At 44.9% G+C, this 21851-nt stretch overlaps 1 protein-coding gene across 1 annotated transcript in view; it reads left to right on the top strand.

The window, feature by feature from the left end:
* Positions 1–20828, top strand: part of LOC124594274 (protein FEV-like) — a gene marked incomplete at its 5' end in the record, with an annotated part of 35706 nt that extends 14878 nt beyond the window's left edge. Inside the window, 4 exons of the mRNA XM_047132642.1 lie at positions 3574–3682; positions 12772–12854; positions 12921–13024; positions 20483–20828. Of these exons, the coding sequence (XP_046988598.1) occupies positions 3574–3682; positions 12772–12854; positions 12921–13024; positions 20483–20828 (642 nt within the window). The remainder of the gene's footprint in view (positions 1–3573; positions 3683–12771; positions 12855–12920; positions 13025–20482) is intronic.
* Between the last annotated feature and the right edge of the window lie 1023 nt (positions 20829–21851).

The raw sequence follows: 21851 nt of genomic DNA, 5'->3' as shown, positions 1-21851 counted from the left end.
GGAAGGTATGACGCTACCATCCACTTTGGATATTGTCAATGCGGTAGTTGTCAGATCTATAAAGGGGTGTCAAAGGAAACGAGACAGATAGAAGAAAAGTAAGTAAACTGTTTATTTTTTCAAAAGTAATTGGTATATCATTTTGTGCATTTATGCCACTTTGAGACAGTACGATCAATGCTTTCAAGCAAAGGTGTTTGCGGTTCCTACAGCACCATTATTGTACCCAGCCGTGCACCTTTTTGTCCGAAGCGATTCGACGGTCACGAACTTCTTTATTTGGGGCTGCAAAAATTTGGACATCGCATGGGGAGAGATCGGGACTGTATCTGCCGGCCCACATGTTGCCAATATTGTTTCGACTAACGCTGCAGAAGTTTCGCTGGGATGCCATTACACATCCTCCTTGTAGTTCCGATCTCTCCCAATGCGGTTTCCATAGTATTACACCCACGGGGAGAGACATTCGTGGCTGTCGATTTGCTTAGGACGAAGAGGTGTGTGAAATGTGTGTGGAATCTTATGGGACTTAACAGCTAAGGTTATCAGTCCCTAAGCTTACACACTACTTAACCTAAATTGTCCTAAGGACAAACACACACACACACCCATGCCCGAGGGAGGACTCGAACCTCCGCCGGGACCAGCCGCACAGTCCATGACTGCAGAGCCTTAGACGAAGAGGTACACGCATTGCTGCAATCATGTTTCCGTATGAAACCGCAAACATTTTCTCACGAAGGCACTGACCTGACCATCTTGTCTCACAGTGGGATAAACGTGTTAACAGATATGCCGTTTGCTTTTGAAATAAGGACCAGTTCTTTCCATCTATCTCGTTTTCATTTAATTACACCTTATAATTAATTCTGTTTGGCTGGCTCTAATTGACTAATTTTTCGGTTTTATCCTTGCAGAGATTCGATTTCTTCACCGAAATAGCTGGTATGACCCCACAGTAAAAACGAAACTTTCTGTGTTTCGTCTGTCCCATGCGTGTGAACATGGGATTTGAATTGATGATAATATTGTAATCTGATACAAAATGCAATAGGGGCTAATGAAATAATCCAGTTTAAATGATTTTATACTTGAATTTATTAATAAATTTGATATTAATAAAACCACTACAAAACACAACTTCCTGAACCAGGCCAGTTCATGAGAACTTCTTTTAACCTACACGTGAGATTCATTTTTAACATTTCCAGTCGACCATGTGATCATGTCTCCATAAACAGACGTTTCAAACCATTAATTAGCCCGAGTCTTCTACACGGTACACTGATTTACTTGCGCATGGCCTACCATCGTTCCATAACAACAATAAAGAATTGATTCGTTGAACACCTTGGCTGAACTTATACCTAAGAATAAATTTTGACCATCTGATTCTCTATATCAGTCCCACGGCTCAGCAACAAGATACCTGCGTCTTACCAAAACCACTCTGCATTCAGGGAACATTGAATCTTTACCTTTTATAACTGGCGTAGCCCTTTTTCCGGGCATGTCCCAGCACTCTCCCTTCTGTTCAACGTTGTGAATTTTGCCCCTGCTCTCTTCGTGTCAATTTCTGTTTTCCTTCCTCCGTTATAACCTTTCCATTTTATTTCTCGCTCTTACTCGGGCCATTCACTTCTTCTCCAGATTTAATTCCTTCTACACCTTCCAACCATTTCTGGTAGAGGTCATTGCGCACATTCGACAAAAATGAAATGAGGAAATTACTGAATCCATTATTAATTAGACTTGGATTTCTGAAACACCATACCTTGATTACTATGTATTATTATTATTATTATTAATATTATTTTTATTATTATTACTATGTAATTCTCACATAATAATGTTAGTTTCCTAAGAATGTCTGGTGAGATGTGAGAGGGGCGTTCGGGCCTAATCTTCTGAGGTACATAAATAGAAAAATATGTCCGCCCCGATACCTGAGTGGACAGCGTGACGGATTGCCGTCCTACGGGCTCGAGTTCGATTCCCGGCTGGGTCGGGGATTTTCTCCGCTCAGGGAGTGGGTGTTGTGTTTTCTTCATCATCATTTCATCCCCATCCGGAGCGCAGGTCGCCCAATGTGGCGTCGAATGTAATAAGACCTGCACCAAGGCGGCCAGACCTGCTCCGTCAGGGGCCTCCGGGCCAATGACGCCAAACGCTCATTTCCATTTCCATAGAAAAATATGTATTTAGCATGATGTCCTCCCTGACTTCACTACATGCCGACCCGTAACGCTCTCACCTGAACCCCGCGCTTGACAACCGGTCGCTCGCGCTGAGCAATCACTACCCTCATTGCCCTTCGTTCTTACTTTCCTTCGAGAATTTGGCCTTTCGTACAGTTCCCGTCACATCATGCCGTACAATAAGCAAAATCAACAAATTAAAAAGGAACTGCCGTCGTTTGTAACCTCACAAAGGCCACCGTAATGAATTGTGAAGAAGCGGTCACTCTCTTAACGAGGTTTAGAAAACTCGGCCTACATTCTGAAAAAACGATCAAGCTATAAACATTGAAAGTGACCTTCATTAGACGACCCACATAACTCAACACCTCGTCGCATGTTCTTCAACACTTGTTGCGACGTTTGTTGAGGAATTTCAGCAATACCAATTCATTCAGTTTCTTTCTGCACATTAAGGATAGTGTGATGAGTTTTATATGCAGCGTTTTTACAATTGCCTCACAATAAAAAGATGGGGATAAATCAGTAGTCATCATGATGTAGTTGGCTATGTGAGTAGTAGCACTACCCATCGTCTATCTGAAATTGTGGGTTCTATGGCTGACTTCAAATATACTGAATACAAATTGTTGCACCACCTGTATGTAGCGCTCTATCCCATGAAAATATGTGAAAAATTTCTGTTCGTGACACGGCACACCGAATACCTACTGTTTGTGCGTGCGGAGAGGACTAGTGCAGTTGATGTGGATTTTCGGTAGTCATAATGTCTGAGTTCCGAACAATAACATGTGCATCAAGATGGAAGCAGCTTTTTCAGACCAAAACAATCATCGATTTCTTCCCTGTCTAGGGTTGCAAATTACATGAGCCAATGGTAGAAAACTAAAGGTTTTCCATTGTCTTCAGATAACAACTCATGAACAACACGAATTCTATTCAGATTCATGTTCAAACACTTATGCAAAACAGTACGAACACTAAAAAAGGACAGACCAGACTGTCTATGTAGGCGTCATACATACAGAGTTTGTGGGACGTCAAAGTAAATGTAACTTGAACCACGATCAAATTTTCTAGTTTTCACATTTTCGGCCAGTCAACTTTGGATACATCTGTCAGATTTCTTGCATTCTGGAACAGCCGCTTGGTGGTGGATTTGCTTAGTGTATCCTTGCACACTTTTTCTATGAAGGCATTCTGAATGACATAATAACTGTCAAATCTAATGTAATGTATGACAATGAACACTCTATCTTTTAATATGTGCCCATTTCTTCCTCATGTAATCAAGGCTCGCACCTTCACAAATAGAAACATTCTTCCTTTAGGTTACGTTATTTACTGAATACTCTTGTGTGTGTGTTGCTTGCAGGTGGCGCGTCGGTGGGGCGTGCAGAAGAACCGGCCCGCCATGAACTACGACAAGCTGAGCAGGTCGCTGCGCTACTACTACGAGAAGGGCATCATGCAGAAGGTCGCTGGTACGTAACACTGGCCTCGACCTTTTGCAGGTTCACAAAATTCAACACTAAATGCAATTTTCGTCCCTCTTCTACAATTGCGCTCTTACTTAAGAAGGTTGCTATAGGTTTCCTCGACTATAAACATAGATGGTATGAATGTAACCAAGATATTATGATCTTTAAAAAGTACGACTCAGTACATAGCGCGTTGTGAGTACTTAGTGTCGTACTTTTCTTATCGTGCTTGTGACCTTCGTGTACAAAATAAAGTGTTAATATTTTTCTAAAGATAAGAAGAAAGTGAACTGATCCGCCAGGGTAGCCGAGAGCGCTAATGCGCTGCTTCCTGGATTCAGGTAGGCGCGCCGTCCCCGGATCGAATCCGCCCGGTGGACTAACGACGAAGGCCGGTATGCCGGCCAGCCTGCATGTGGTTTTTAGGCGGTTTTCCACATCCCTCTAGGTGAATACCGGGCTGGTCCCCACGTTCCACCTCAGTTACACGACTCGCAGATCTTTGAACAAGTTCACACTATTCCATGGCTTACACTACACGCAGACAGCTGGGGTACACTACTTCCATCCCAGGGGGTTCGGGGTGGTGGCAGGAAGGGCATCCAGCCACCCTCTGCCACCAACGTTACCAAATCAATAGTAACACAGCCGACCACGCCTGAAGCGGCACCAAGGCCCGAAGGAAGAAAGAACAGAAGAAAGTGAACCACAGGCTCTAATAAAGTCCTACACATTAAAATGCTTAAGAGCTGGATTAAGCAAATCTTCCCCCTTGTGTCTGGCAGCAAAGGCTCAGATAACTCTGCATGCAGCATTTCGCTTCCGGGATTAGAGTTGTAAAACTACCATAGGCTTCCATAAACTTATCATAAGTAAACATGTACTACGGTAGTTTTCCTAGTAGTTTCAGTCAGTTAAGGTAGCACCCGCGATACTTGTACATTATGTGTGTTGCATAGCTATTGGGCGATACCTCATAACGATCGCTTTCTTTATGTATGCAATCAGTGTCCTACTATGTTCCCCTAGAAACCGGAAGCGGTGAACCGTCTAGAAACTGAGTGAGGGTATATAAAGGGACACGTAATTTACTGATTATTTTTGTTCTATATAGCCATCTGTCAGTCTGGTACTTATAAATAAACAACACTTATAGCAAAATTGAAATTTTCTACGTTTAATTCAGTTTTTATTCGAAAATTGTTGATTTGTAAGGTGAAACAGAGGGATGTTGTAGTAAAAATAAAAAAAAACAATTCAGGTTTATCATATAGCAATAGAAAACGCAGTTTCTGAAAAAAAATTAGAATAAAAACAACCTCAAAACAAAAATTTATCAAACTTCGCGTCAATACTTCTTCGATATTATATAAAACATGTATCCAATTAATTAGTAATAACAGAAAACTCGTGTCTTTGATCATGATAAAATATGTCCTACCGAGTAAAAAATAATAATAATTATATAGATTTTTAAGTTTTGCGTGTAAACTGTACTTGCATCAAAAGTAATTGCTTTGGTTACATAAAAGCGCAGAAGTTACGCGATCAACTAATTTATATGACTTGTAAAATGCAATTTGTATCTTGTACGGATATAAAATACGCAATGGACTAACACTGAATGATGGGCGGTTGTAATTATGAGTGAAACAAACAACCAAACAAACAAAAAACAAGAGAAATCATCGGCTCGTAGTTACTCTCTTAAATATTCCTTTATATTTATTTCCTACCAATGCTACCAATATTGCTAGTAAACCTCCCATTTACTGCGTCACCTATGTACCGTATCAAAACTACCCAGCTGCAGTTTTGGTAGGGCGTACTCCTATCCGGAATTCGGGTAGGAGCGCCGACCCCTTACAAAATCCGCCGGGTGGAAGACGACGACGGCTGACGTTCAAGACAGTCTGGATGTGGTTCTTAGGCGGTTAATCACGTCCAACTACGTGAATACCTAACTGGTACCCAAGTCCCGCCACTGTTACAAGATTCAGAAACATGCAGAAAACGTTCGCACACTTCCACATGCATAACACTACAGGTACTCAGTTCGGGAAAGGGGGGGGAGGAAGGAGGGTACACATGTTATGTCCGGGGATGAAGGGGGTAACAGGAAGGCCATCGGGCCACATCTAATATTAATAATACTAAATCCGATAATAACGATGACGACTCCGTGTAGGTAAAGGATAAAGACTGCTATGAAAGCTACTCAACTCCGGCAGCAGGTCACACAACATAGAGGTTCCGTGTCTATAAACTTGGCTTTCCAGATTCGCGATCCACCTGTTGGTTGACTTCTGCGACTTTTCGTAAAGCAGTCTACCAGTCAGCTTGAATCGGTCCCGTAGCAGAGGGAAGCCAGCAAATTTGTGAAGTTAACTTGGGAATTCCCGAGGGCGATGCATTGTGAGCCTTAGTACTCGGCGCTGCAAAGATTGTAGTAGACGAATGCTTTTGTCTGCGGCGTTCCTCCACGCTACGGCCGCATATTCCAGCGCTGGTTGGGTCAGTCCTTGGTACAGTGAACGCCGCAGCGTGAGGGCAAGATGGATGTGGGATTTAGTAGGGGATACAGCGCCGTAATCAACAAAACGCCTGTCCCCTCTAGGTGAGGTGCCTGTCCAAGGTCAACCCTAATACTTCTTAGCACAAGACCATGCGATGAGGCCTCCCATGATCCGTACTGGCTGGATGGACGCAGGTACTCTACGACGCGTAATTATGAGACCCTGGTTTTTGGGGGCGTTGAGTCTCCTTTGCCACTTAGTGGCAGGCTCCTAAGGCGTCCCATGCCGTCTATAAGCGGCTTGGCTGTGAAGAGGTGCGTCGCTGAATTTGAGGTTACCGTACAAGCGATTCGCCTGTGCCACGTAACTGCCCTATCGTCGGCGGAGAAAATGTGAATCCGTGAGCTTGGACCAGCTCTTTGTGCTGGCATATTTAGTGAAAAAGCTTTTGAGTACAGTCACAGTCATGGTTTTTGCACTCTGATAAATTACAGAGTCCAGCAATGGACTCAAAACATACAGTACCAACAGTTCCTGCTTGGTCATCAAATCGCTGTTTACAACGCCCTCGGTTACTGTAGCAGTTAAAACGTCTAGGGATGAGAGTTTATAAACGTGGCCAAACGTAAACGCCAACGCCTAATACTTAAATATTCCAGTTTTCCATGGAAACTGTACAGCTCATTCCCACCTAAATAAATCCCACCAAGCATAATCCTCTCCCGTCTAACTGTTAGCAGTTCGATCTGCAAGGTATCCACCGAATGGCATCACCCATTAAGGCTTAATCAAGGTCTACTCGACTTGGAAAGTTGCAACCGCCAATGAGCTATCACTAAATAAAACTGTCGTTGCGAAATCACGCAGGCCCGCACTAAAACAATAGTTTGGTTGCTCATCTTGCAGCTACTATGACACTCGGCGTCTTCGTCCCGCCAGACCTACATTCTTCCTTCAAAAGGGTCCGAGACCGACTCCACCGTCCCGCGAGTTCCATGCAACTTCCCGTATTTATTGAACACTTGAGGCCTTCAAACACCTACACCTATATTCCGAAAGCCAACTCACGGAATGTGCTGGACAGTGGTTCTTCTGTAAATTGCCATTTTCTTCCCGTTCCGTTAGCAAATGCTGCGCAGAGAGAACGCCTGTAGCTAAGCTTATGTTGCCTGACTGTTCTTGGTATTTTAACAGTAATCCTTTTCGTGACGCACTGTGCAACACTTGTAGCGTTTGCCACTGGAGATTGATCTCTATGATCGACACGCTTTTGCATTACTAATCGGACGCGTAACGACATTCTCCTCTCTTCTTTCGATCCTCACTATCTCCTCTACAAACCATACCTGGATCAGGTCCCAAGCTGATGAGCAATGCCCAAGAATCGGTCGAAAGAGTGTCACAGATGAAAGACATTCCATTAGGATTCTACCAATGAATCTCTGCACTACAGCTGCTTTTTCCTGTAGCTAGTCTTATGTGATTGTTCCCCTTCAGGATGCTCCAAACGGCTACTCCCAAATATGAGGATTGGAACTTAAATAGTGGCAACTATTTATTCACAACCGACACAAAAGAGTTACATGTTTGCACCTGTTACTGTCCTTCAAACGGTCGCAGGTTCGAATCCTGCCTCGGGCATGGATGTGTGTGATGTCCTTAGGTTAGTTAGGTTTAAGTAGTTCTAAGTTCTAGGGGACTGATGACCACAGATGTTAAGTCCCATAGTGCTCAGAGTCATTTGAACCATTTTGTCCTTCAAAGTAGTCACCAGCATTGTGTAGAGCCCTTTTCCAGCGATGTGGAAGGCGTAGTATACCGTCAGCAGAGCCTGTTCTGTTGATGTGCGAATGGAGCGGTCTACTGCCTGTCCATCGAGCGAGGTGGCGCAGTGGTTAGCACACTGGACTCGCTTTCGGGAGGACGACGGTTCAATCCCGCGTCCGGCCATCCTGATTTAGGTTTTCCGTGATTTCCCTAAATCGCTCCAGGCAAATACCGTGATGGTTCCTTTGAAAGGGCACGGCCGACATCCTTCCCCATCCTTCCCTAACCTGATGAGACCGATGACCTCGCTGTCTGGTCTCCTCCCCCAAACAACCCAACCCAACCCCAACAGCCTGTCGAATCTCTGGAACAGCTCTGAAGCGAATGTCACGAAGCGGTTCCTTCATCTTCGGAATCAAATCAAAGTCACAAGGGCTTAAGTCGTATTGCTGTTCGTTTTTGGAGCATCACCTGCGACCAGCTTTGCGAAAGAAGCGGCGACACTTCCTGCGTAACCCACCCATCATTTTGCACGACAATGCGCCGGCACATACAGCGCAAGCTGTGGCTGCTCTATTCGGTCGATGGGACTGGTAAGTACTGTACCATCCACCTTACTCCCCGGACAAGTCCTTGTGCGTTTTTCTTCCTGTGTAGGACAGCGTCAACAAAATATTTTCGCATTCTGAATGGAAAATTGGTGACTGAAATTTCCAGAGAAGATTCCGCAGCAACAAAAAACGGATTTGTTTTATGATGTCTAATCCAAATCCTGTATCATTTCAGTGACACTCTCTCCCCTATTTCCCGATAATACAAAACGTGTTGCCCTTCTACACTCCTGGAAATGGAAAAAAGAACACATTGACACCGGTGTGTCAGACCCACCATACTTGCTCCGGACACTGCGAGAGGGCTGTACAAGCAATGATCACACGCACGGCACAGCGGACACACCAGGAACCGCGGTGTTGGCCGTCGAATGGCGCTAGCTGCGCAGCATTTGTGCACCGCCGCCGTCAGTGTCAGCCAGTTTGCCGTGGCATACGGAGCTCCATCGCAGTCTTTAACACTGGTAGCATGCCGCGACAGCGTGGACGTGAACCGTATGTGCAGTTGACGGACTTTGAGCGAGGGCGTATAGTGGGCATGCGGGAGGCCGGGTGGACGTACCGCCGAATTGCTCAACACGTGGGGCGTGAGGTCTCCACAGTACATCGATGTTGTCGCCAGTGGTCGGCGGAAGGTGCACGTGCCCGTCGACCTGGGACCGGACCGCAGCGACGCACGGATGCACGCCAAGACCGTAGGATCCTACGCAGTGCCGTAGGGGACCGCACCACCACTTCCCAGCAAATTAGGGACACTGTTGCTCCTGGGGTATCGGCGAGGACCATTCGCAACCGTCTCCATGAAGCTGGGCTACGGTCCCGCACACCGTTAGGCCGTCTTCCGCTCACGCCCCAACATCGTGCAGCCCGCCTCCAGTGGTGCCGCGACAGGCGTGAATGGAGGGACGAATGGAGACGTGTCGTCTTCAGCGATGAGAGTCGCTTCTGCCTTGGTGCCAATGATGGTCGTATGCGTGTTTGGCGCCGTGCAGGTGAGCGCCACAATCAGGACTGCATACGACCGAGGCACACAGGGCCAACACCCGGCATCATGGTGTGGGGAGCGATCTCCTACACTGGCTGTACACCACTGGTGATCGTCGAGGGGACACTGAATAGCGCACGGTACATCCAAACCGTCATCGAACCCATCGTTCTACCATTCCTAGACCGGCAAGGGAACTTGCTGTTCCAACAGGACAATGCACGTCCGCATGTATCCCGTGCCACCCAACGTGCTCTAGAAGGTGTAAGTCAACTACCCTGGCCAGCAAGATCTCCGGATCTGTCCCCCATTGAGCATGTTTGGGACTGGATGAAGCGTCGTCTCACGCGGTCTGCACGTCCAGCACGAACGCTGGTCCAACTGAGGCGCCAGGTGGAAATGGCTTGGCAAGCCGTTCCACAGGACTACATCCAGCATCTCTACGATCGTCTCCATGGGAGAATAGCAGCCTGCATTGCTGCAAAAGGTGGATATGCACTGTACTAGTGCCGACATTGTGCATGCTCTGTTGCCTGTGTCTATGTGCCTGTGGTTCTGTCAGTGTGATCATGTGATGTATCTGACCCCAGGAATGTGTCAATAAAGTTTCCCCTTCCTGGGACAATGAATTCACGGTGTTCTTATTTCAATTTCCAGGAGTGTATGAACTTTTTCGATGCACTCCGTCAATCCTATACGGTAATGATCCCACACAGCGCAGCAGTATTCCAAAAGAGGACGGAAAAGCGTAATGTGGGCCGTCTCTTTAGTAGATATGTTACATTTTCTAAGTGTCCTGCCAATAAAACGCTGTCTTTGTTTAGTCCTCCCACAACAATTTCTATGTGTTCCTTCCAATTTAAGTTGTTCGTAATTGTAATTCCTAGGTATTTAGTTGAATTTACGGCAGTCAGATGTGACTGACTTATCGTTTATCCGAAGTTTAACGGATTACTTTCAGCACTCATGTGGATGATCCCACATTTCTCGTGATTTATGGTCAATTGCCAACTTTCGCAACCTGCAGATATCTTTTCTAAATCAATTTGCAATTTTTTTTGATCTTCTGTTGACTTTACTAGTCAATGAACGACAGCGTCACCTGCAAACAACCTGCGACGGCTGTTCAGATTCTGCTGAATCGTTTAGACAGACTATCGTTTAGGCAGAGTATGCATAGTTACCGATAGACCAATAATATAGTACTATCATTGTAAATTCAAATGTTAGGCCTATAGGACCTTCACAGTGTGCGCTCACACAGTAACTCCACAGGAGCAGATCGAGAGCCACCAGTGACGAGAGTTACGCTCTACCGCTGGACGCCTTTCACAGCAAACTTCCACTTCTGCATAGATTAAAGCTCCCCTCCCATCAGGATAGTCTTACCATCACAGAAGTTTCGAATCGTTGTTGCCGAACTGTGTGACCTCTTCTAAGCGCTTCGACATTTTCCGTGCAAGCAAGGTTTTGCTTCGACAGTTTACTGTTTGTTTCCATATCTGAAGAAAGGAATTATGTTGGACAGGCGCTTATTTTACACCACTCGACAAATATTATTTTACTGGGAGTATTAAAAACTTGGAAAGTTATCAGTTTATAAAGTGGCTATGACGAAAAATAAAAAATAAGTAAAAATGGGGCAGCTTATCACCTTTATAGTTTAAATGTGATTTACAATGTATTGTAAGGATCTGCAATTTGGAGCTAAAAATTACAAAGCTGAACTAAAAATTCCTGGAAGAACATCAAATGCAGTCACGGTAAACTACCTGGCTTTTGAAGACGATTTTGCAATGTTTTCAGAAAATATGACATAAGCAGTATCTCAAATACATCTTCTGGAAAGAAGAATGGATGGAATTGGTCTCAAATCAGCTGTAAAAAATTATTATAATTGTAAAGAATGCACCAAACTACACTGCATCTCCTGTAGTTCTGTCTCTTGCGTAAAAGATGGCACACGGCCGTGGATCTGTTAATAGCGCTCATTTCGATTACAGAGTGGATCGTTACAGATGTTTAATAGGCTGTTTACGTATTGCCAACGAGTATTTCATATTTTTAGGACTGCCAAGGCACTTTTTGTTTGTGACTAGGATTATCCTTGTGGAATGTGTACGACTTGTAATCACAATCACTTTGAATCACAAGCAACCAAAATAGAATAAAATCTCTACTATTTTCAACCCGCTTTCACACTATATACGCCTTTCTCCGTGGATGTTCACCCTCAGACTGAAGCCACTCTTCCATTTCAGGCCTTTCTGGAGTCTATCTTCTCGAATGCTAGCCAGTCGGGGACCTGAGAAGGCGAGTACTTATTTATAACAACTCTGAACAGCAAATGGGAGACGAAAAAAACCTATTTCTCAATCGTTCCATGTGATCGACCACGCACTGAGTGAGTGATCATGATACAATAAGTGTCGTCCAGTTACGTTGATTCCAGTGCAGTTTACATGTACCGCAATTATTTGGTTGGAATGACTGTTTCCGAATGAGCCAGCATCCTGATTCACATTTGGCAGATCCGAGTACAGGGACAATTAGCCAACTATATTGTAGAAGCAGGATACTAGTCGCTGGTGAATCTCCCAGGATGTACGGTCGTGATCGACTTTTGCCGACAGTTGGCAAGACTGAGCGGAACCAGGGGCACCTCTGAACACGTCCAGTGCAGCTCTGGACGAAACACAGGCACGAAATGTTTGATGGACCACGACCATACAGCTTGGGAGATTCATCAGCAGCTGTGACATGTAGTCGTGAAAGTCTTCATTATGTGATGGGATTCGAGGTTTTTTGGTTTATGTGAAGTGCAGTATTTTCCATTTATGGGCATTTTATGTAGAATTTCCTATCTCTGTATTACTCTGAAATCTTATCAATGCCGCACTGTACGTTTGTTGAGTTCCAATCTGTGTATTACTTTGAAATCTTATCAAGGCCGAAACTGTAGGTTGATGGAGGATTTTTTTTTTTTTTCGAGGCATTCCAGAGACATGACGGAATTACCCGAGAACATTGGCTTGGAAATGGTCACGAAACACTGTTTTACTACCACATACTTCCCTACTGAATACTGTTGACAACAAATGCTGCTGCCGCCAGGATTCGAGCCGGCAATTCCCAAATCGAGAGTGAATGCGATTGGGTTATGAGTTTCGACACTGTGAAATGCGCTGGTTCTGTTGAGCGTGCATGTTGCAGGTGAGAGGTACGTCTACAAGTTCGTGTGCGACCCGGAGGCGCTGTTCAACATGGCGTACGGCAGCGCTGCCAGCGGCATCGTCGTCGGAGGCAGTGCCGGCGTCGCGTCCTCCGGAGGCAGCGTCGCTGGAGGCGGCGGGGGGCGGCAGCAGCGGGGGCGGGGGCCTGCCCGACCCGGGGCGCACCACCACAACATGGCGGCCGCGGCGCTGCACCACAACATGGCGGCCGCGGGCGGCAGCTACGGAGACATGCTGGCCGCCGCCGCCGCCTACGGCCACCACCACCACCACCATCACCACCACTTCCCGGCGCAGTTCCTGGAGCCGCCGTCCGCCGCGCAGCACCCAGCCGCCTTCAGGTTCGCGCCACGAGCAACGTTGCGCTGCTCTATTCACAGATAATAACAACACACGCTATACGCTAAAAACTTTGTGATCAATAAGACGATTAGATGTCGTATGTATTCGTTATTGATAAGCAAATTCCTCATCGCAGCTCCTTCAGATTTAGTGGTAAGATGGCCCAGTGGATAGACACTCACAAATTGAACACACATCGAGCATGAAAGCAGGAAGTCGATGTACTGAACTGTAAAAGAAAGAAATAAAATAGGAACAGTGAAAGGTCCAAGCACAAGATCTGCAACATCGAGCGAGTTGGAAGAGTCACGGCGTCGTGGTTGTGTGATCAGGGAAAAGGGGAGGGGGGGGGGGGGGGGGGGGGGGAAGGATCTACACTGAAGCGCCAAAGAAATTGGTACAGATATGCGTATTCAAATACAGAGATATATACACGGGCAGAATAGTGCGCAGTTGTTAGATCGGTTACTGCCCCTACAATGGTAGGTTACCAAGATTTAAGTGAGTTTGAACGTGGTGTTATAGTCGGCGCTCGAGCGATGGGACATAGCATCAAATGGCTCTGAGCACTATGGGACTCAACAACTGAGGTCATCAGTCCCCTATAACTTAGAACTACTTAAACCTAAGGACATCACACACATCCATGCCCGAGGCAGGATTCGAACCTGCCATCGTAGCGGTCGCGCGGTTCCAGACTGAAGCGCCAAGAACCGCTCGTCCACAACGGCCAGTGACATAGCATCTCCGAGGTAGCGACGAAGTGGGGATTTTGCCTTAAGACCATTTCACGAGTGTACCGTGAATATCAGGAATTCGGTAAAACATCAAATCTCCGACGTCGCTGCGTCCGGAAAAAGATCCTGCAAGAACCGGACCAAGGACGACTGGAGAGAATCGTTCAACGAAACAGAAGTGCAACTCTTCCGCAAATTGCTGCAGATTTCAATGCTAGACCATCAACAAGTGTCAATGTGTGAACCATTCAACGAAACATCATCGATATGGGCTTTCGGCGCTGAAGGCCCACTTGTATACCCTTCATGACTGCACGTCACAAAGCTTTACGCCTCGTAGGGCCCGACAATACCGACAGTGGACTGTTGATGTCTGGAATCACGCTGCAGGGTCGGACGAGTCTCGTTTCAAATTGTATCGAGCGGATGGACGTGTATGGGTACGGAGATAACTTCATGAATCCATGGATCGTGCATGTCAGCAGGGGGCTGTTCCAGCTGGTGGAGGCTCTGTAATGGTGTGAGGCGTGTATAGTTGGAGTGATATGGGACCCCTAGTACGTCTAGATCCGATTCTGACAGGTGACACGTACGTAAGCATCCTGTCTGATCATCTGCATCCATTCATGTCCATTGTGCATTCCGACGTACTTGGGCAATTCCATCAGGACAATGCGACACCGCACACGTCAAGAATTGCTAGAGAGTGGCTCCAGGAACACTCTTCTGAGTTTAAACACTTCCGCTGGGCACCAGAATCCCCAGATATGAGCATTATCGAGCATATCAGGGATGTCTTGCGACGTGCTGTTCAGAAGAGATTTCCATCCCCTCGTACTCTTACGGATTATGGATAGCCCTGCAAGATTCATGGTGTCATTTCCCTCCAGCACTACTTCAGACATTAGTCAAGTCCATGCCACGTCGTGTTCCAGCACTTCTGCGTGCCTGCGGGGGCGCTACACGATATTGGGCAGGTGTACCAGTTTCTTTGGCTCTTCAGCGTATGTTCAGATCTCCCTCGTGCACGATTTTTTTACAAAATTATGAACTGTCTGTCCAGTCATTGACGTGTCTGTTTTCTCCTTGCGCGAACAAAGATTTTGCTATACCTCTTGACAGTTATATTGGTCAGAAGGATCAGGTATTGTACAATTTTGATGTGGGAGTAGACGTAGTCACCATTCCTCCAGGCTGTACACCTCTTGTGCGACCGTTAGGTGTGTTTGGCTTCAAAGAAGTGAAATACTTTGTGAAAAGACGCAAACCTGCACAGATACAAAGAACAATATTGATTATGTGATCGTGTGTCTATTATCAGAGTCCAAGCTGTCCGAAATTCCACGATATGTTCAGATTTGCTTGGACTTACGCAGGGTGTGATGGCGCACATGTGGAAAACTTCAAAAACGCTAAAAACATACGTTTTGATAGAACACAGGGAAAACTATGTGCTTCTGAAACCGTTGAGTTAATTTGTTGTGGCTTATGTGGCAAACTATTATGTTTCCATCATTTCTTTGGAAGTGATCATATTCACATTCATACGAGCACGTAAATGGAGCAAGGGGTCATATCTGACTCACTCACCAGGCGTGCAAGTTGGTTGCGTCGATAAGGGAGCCCTATCTTATGGCACACATACTGTCACCAATGTCGTGTATAACACATCAGACGCGTTTACCAACGGACGATTCGGTTGATCTGTCGCCTTGTCATCAAACGTTTGCACATCCCATTCGAGAGTCACTTCCTTTCAGCTGCTGGCAGAGTAGTCGTGCGGAATCAACTTTCGTTATAGGTTCCTTCCTTACACATCACTGTTGCAAACGGGCGTTAGACAACGACATTGACACACATTTGAGTACAGTGAACAGATACGTCAATGCAGAAGGGACGGTTCATAATTTTGTGGAAAAAAAAATCGGAAACGAGGGAGATTTGAACACAGATTCCCCGCTTTGTAGCCCAACCTTTTTTTAAAATCTCATTTTGTTCGTTATTGTTTGTTGGATTCGTTCAAGTTCATTGTTGACCCTTTCAGTCAGTTTTTTTATTACAGAGAGCAGCTAACTATCTGAGCGAACACGCTGAGCTACCGTGCCGGCATTTGGCATGACGTTTGATGGCAAGTTGTCCCCCACCTGGGGAAGTTCGGCTGCCGAGTTGCAAGTCTTTTCAGCTGAGGCCACAGTGGGCGACTTGCGTGATTATGATGACAACACAAACACAGCACAACACCCCGAGAGAAACATCTTGAACACACAACTACAACGCCACCGTTTTTCCAGATCGCTCAGTATTGCACATCTTGAGCTTGGACTGTTCACTGTTTCTATTTTGCTTTTTTTTTTCACAGTTCAGTACAGCTTCTTCCTGTTTTCATGCTTGACCTGTGTTCAGTTTTTGATGTTCAGTTTTTGACGGGATATCCACTGGGCTATCTTAGCACCAAATCTGATGGGGGTTGCGATGGAGAGTTTCCCTTGTGAGTAACGAGTATTCCACTACACTCAAACTGCCTGCAACGTTTCGTTATTCGCATTTTTTCTACCCCGTACGGAACTCGTATCTGACTCGGAACAAATCGGTTGTGCTTGTAATTCCCCAGTTCGTTACTCTCAGCGGAACCTGAGTAACAAAACTATTTCATTACTCGCCTGTCTACTTTCCCGTAAGTTCGTGTCGATTCTGTAGTTTTCGTATTCCTCAAATCTTTTATTTTCAGCAGAGAAAGTCATTAGTGATACAGAGCATCGAAAATACTTTATCACCCGCCGTATTTTCTTTCTTAGTATGTGATTCGCGACCGACTGGTCCGGAGTAGGAGGTATGCGTAATCCTCCAGTTGCTTCATTCCAGACGCTACGGTTTCCGCCGTACGGCAAATCGCCTGCTTTTCGATAGCCCACAATATTAAATGGGACATTTCCCAAGCTATGTTAGCTGGCCGGAACACGGCTGCAGGCGTACGTCGACGTGCCTTGTCACAGTTTAGGCCGTGCGCCGCACAGCAGAACCGCCACGTCTGCCCTTAACGCCCTGCTCGAGACTAGGTCCAGATTCAGTTTGGAATCATTTGATGCAACAACGCGTTCAGCTGACAGCTGCTACCGTTAAAGCCAGTACAATCATGCTAACTGTTCGTCAGTGTGTAGAAGAGAATAATCTGTTGGGGAAAGAGATCATACTAAATCGTGCATTCACGAACACGGTTATACCCACCACGTGATACATTTTCAATAAATTATGTATCTGTAATAGCTACACCACTAATGACGTTCAGTAACGAAAGTAACGAGTAACGAATGCTCTTTAACGGGTTTATTTCTCTTCAATACGGAACTCATAAGGTATAAAATTTTGTGGTTTTTTTCACATCCCTAGTGATAGACGTGTCGGCAAATTAAGTGGTAGGGGATATTCGCTAGCCAATCTTAGTTCTCTTATTGAAATAATCCGGGATATTATGACGTGGCTGAATGAATTTCTTGCAGAAAACCAGTGCTCTTTCGGTCCAATCTCGCTGCCCATTGTGATGTCTTAGACAAACACAATCTGAAAATAAACGCAAACAGGACTAAAATAATGGTGATACATAAATTGAGCAGATAACTAACAGTAAACATTAAGATAAAAATACACTTGTAATTCAAGAAAATGAAATATCTTACTCGAGAAGCGCAATAACAGATGGCAACAGAAGTAAAATGGATATTAACAGCGGAACTGCAATGACCAAATAAATCTTCAGAAATATGAGTAGTTTATTATCAAACATGCACCTTAACCCAAAATCAAGAAAGAAGTTCACCAAGACATTTATTTGTAACATTTTAATCTATGGTTATCACGGGTGGACTCTGGGAAAACAGGAAAGAAAAAATTAGAAGCAATACAGATTTTGATATGGAGACGAGTAATAAAAATGTGCTAGACTGAAACATACTCCAATGAACCAATACTATAAGGAATTAAAGAGAAAATGACGTTCATTAACATCATACAGAACTAAATTAAATGGACACCGTGTTCGACATAACAGTTTCATAATAAACATCTCAGAAGGAAGGAAATCTAGAGGTAGGCCGAAAACATCTGTATTACGAACTGAACTGCAGCAACTTCAACTGGATAGCAAGATGTTGAGAGACAGAGGCCGCACGGGATTAGCCGAGCGGTCTAGGGCGCTGCAGTCTTGGACTGTGCGGCTGGTCCCGGCGGAGGTTCGAGTCCTCCCTCGGGCATGGGTGTGTGTGTGTTTGTCCTTAGGATAATTTAGATTAAGTAGTGTGTAAGCTGAATGATTCAAATGGTTCTGAGCACTATGGGACTTAACTGCAGAGGTCATCAGTCCCCCAGAACTTAGAACTACTTAAACCTAACTAACCTAAGGACTTCACACACATCCATGCCCGAGGCAGGATTCGAACCTGCGGCCGTAGCCGTCGCGCGGTTCCAGACTGTAGCGCCTAGAACCGCTCGGCCACCCCGGCCGGCAAGCTGAATGACTACTGTACTCTTGCGTATACCTACAGGGTGAGTCAGGAGGTTTTCCCTCGGTTGCTGGAGGTTATTCCTTACGTTATTTGGAACAAAAAATGTAAATACAGTAATGTAATTAGATCCATAATTAAGGAGCTACAACAGAGTTCTGAAACATACGACGGTGTATGGAGCGCTACACTTGTGTGCACAGGACCCACGATCAGTCTTAGGTAGACAAGTGCAGCGATTGGTATGTTTGTGTAATAACCACGTTGTTGATACTGCAGTCACTGTTTACTATTATTGTCTCCTGTTTACGATACACTTTGCGACACCGTACAGGTTTTCATCGCAGGAGTATGGAGAGAGCCGCGCGGAGTGGCCGAGCGGTTTGAGGCGTTATGTCACGAACTACGCGGCCCTCCCGCCGGAGGTTCGAGTCCTCCCTCGGGCATGGGTGCGTGTGTTGCTCTTAGCATAGGTTAGTTTAAGTTGTCTGTAAGTCTAGGGACTGACAATCTCTGCAGTTTGGTCCCTTAGGGGAATTCATACACATTTGAACATTTGAACAGTATGGAGATATGGTGTACATTTGGGCTTCTTGGATGGTAATGCGAAAGCTGCTGTTGCCGAATATTACCGTCGGTACCTTAATCGTAGGATTCCGAGTGCCAAAACATTCAGTGGAACATATCGAACATTGCTAGAAACTGGTATCCTTCCCAGTATTGGTGTTCACTACGAAAGACATCGTGACGTTCAAGAAGAGGGAAACATGCTGAATTCAGTAGAGCGCAGTCCTCGATCAAGTACAAGACGCCTAGCTACCCGATTGAACGTTTCACAATCTAAGGTATGTAGGATTCTCCATGAGACTGGACTATATCCTTTTCATGTGCAGAACGTTCACCATAACAGTCACATGAATGTGCCAACCGTTTGCACTTTTGTAACTGGTTAAAGGGAAATCGGCACCTCTATCGCTTCATAATGTTCAGTGATGAGGCAACCTTAATAAGAGATGGCATCAACAGTATGCATAACATACATGTCTGGGCAGACGAAAATCAACACAGATACAGTGACAATGTCTGATTTGGTGTTGTGTGCGACCAGTTACTGGGGCCGTTTATTCTCCCGGGAAATTTAAATGGTCAGATATACGGTAACTTGTTACGAGAAGACTTACTGGAGCTTCTTGCAGATGTGCCTCTGGAAACAAGACGCCACATGTACGTCCAACATGACGGGGCACCTGCACACTTCCACCATGTGACAACAACTTATCTTAATCAGCAATTCCCACATCGATGGACAGGTCGCGGGGGCCCTATCAACTGGCCTGCCAGGTCCCCAGATTTAACACCCCTAGATTAGTGCATCTGGGGGTGGATGAAAGACATCGTATACGAAGTTAAGGTGGAAACACGTGAAGAATTGATACATCGCATTTTCGAGCATATAGGAACGAGGATGCGAAATTACAAAATGCTACTCGCGCGGTTCACTCCCGTGCGAATCTTTGCCTTCAAATGCAGGGAGGAAATTTTGAACACTTGATTTAAATCCACTCTGAATGCAAGAGACTGCTACAAAATTGTTCAAATTAATTATTCCGTGCATTTTTGATAGTGAAATCCTACAATAAAAGCTTTTTTCTACCATTTTCCTAAATTTCTCAATTATTGTAGCACCTTAATTGTGGATCTGATCCCATTACTTTATTTACATTTTTTGTTCCAAATAACCTAAGGAATTCCCTCCAGAAACCGAGGGAAAACCTCGTGACTCACCCTGTATATCTACGTCTGTTTAAAATAAATGCCGAAAAATGTCAAACAACGGTTACTAGACAATGAGGCAATCACAGTTGAAAACATAAGGTCAGAACCAGGCAACTGGAGCCATTAACTTTTATTTCTAGGTCGATCTTGTCCATTATACAAGACAAAAATTTAGATTTTGTGGACGTATAATATGATCGTATGTGTGTTGTGTATCGATGCGTACTGTGATCTTCTGACAATCTATTAACCGGAAAAATATCGTAAAAGTTCATGATTTGTTGTTTTCAATTCAAGTTTTGCGTCCATTCTGTGATGTGTACTGTAAATTCGTTTACAGGCCGCCGTCGACGTCAGCGTCCTCACCGGCGGCGCGTTACCAGTACGGTCCCGCGCCGACACCACCAGCCGAATACCTGCAGAGAGAACTGCCGGCAGATGGTAGCACCGTCCACAAGTTGGGCGACGCAGGACAAGCTTTCCTTCACGGCCTGCCGCTAGATGCCACCAAAGTCGGCAGTGCTTCGCATTTACATCATTCGTCGCTAGGAAGCGGTAGCAGCTCAAAACAGAATGCAGACACCACACGTCCCGCCTCTCAAGGGACAGTCGACAACAATAATTCTACGCACAAACTCGATCCACCAACATTTCATTGTTTGGGTGTCGATAGTTGCGTGTGTTAGTGTGATGCTCAGTAAACATACAAAATATTGCATCATATCTGTCGATATCGACTTCTGACGGGTTTTCGATATCAACTTCACAATCAGTCCTATTATCACGTATAATTTTGATTAGTGTCAAACACTCCGCGGCACAACAATATTAAACAAATAACATGTATTTCTGCGCGAATAAACGAATTAGCAAACAGCGACTCTTAGCACAAACACTGTTAAAAATTCCAGGGTAAGGAACTGAATATAAGACTAACGGCGACTTCAGATCTAACATGTATTTTGTGTTGTAATTGTGGTATTCACCAAGATACAGAGTTTCGAAGTATTTGCCAGTACTGAATTCTACATTAACTACGAACACTACCAACTGCGACAAAACATAAATTGCAGACGAGACGAAAATTATAATGAATTAGCATCTATTCCCTTGAAGTCCACTAATAAGCAACCAGACACTTCTTCAAAACTTCTTGACGCCATTTTTATTTAGATAATACATATTTTTTATTTTTAGGTCTTTCCGTGATATGTGTTACGTCACAAATTTTTAAATTCACAAAGACGATATGTCTGTTGCAGAAGAAGAGATTTTTTATCGTCAAGAGCATATAATAGAATGTAGCGTCAAAAAAAGGAAAGGAAAGATGTTTGCCATCAATCATATATGGAAAAATGGTTATTACTGGCAATTTGTAAGTCGGAAGCAACACCTACCATTTTACAGACGAGAAGTTACCCCGTATTTTTATCTCAATAGGCATATTATATTTTCCTCAAGTTAGGGATTGGGATTGTCTGGTCTTTTTCATGTAACAATTTGTAACTTAGCAGTTTTCGTGTGTCACGAAAAAAGGATTTTCTCAGATTACTGTATCCTTACCCTCAATGAACCTGCTTTACGCCTAACGTCCTGTTTTTCTTCCGCTCAGCAATTCCATATTTGTCATTTCCGTACAAAATACCCTGCTGTTGGTCAACAGTTACCGCTCAGAACCGTATCAGGAATAGCAGCGGTGTCTCGATGTT

This window comes from Schistocerca americana, chromosome 1 (genome assembly GCF_021461395.2).
Source record: "Schistocerca americana isolate TAMUIC-IGC-003095 chromosome 1, iqSchAmer2.1, whole genome shotgun sequence".
Classification (NCBI taxonomy): Eukaryota; Metazoa; Arthropoda; class Insecta; order Orthoptera; family Acrididae; genus Schistocerca; species Schistocerca americana.
The sequence above is the reverse complement of the archived record's forward strand: the minus strand, read 5'-3'. Positions and strand labels throughout refer to the sequence as shown.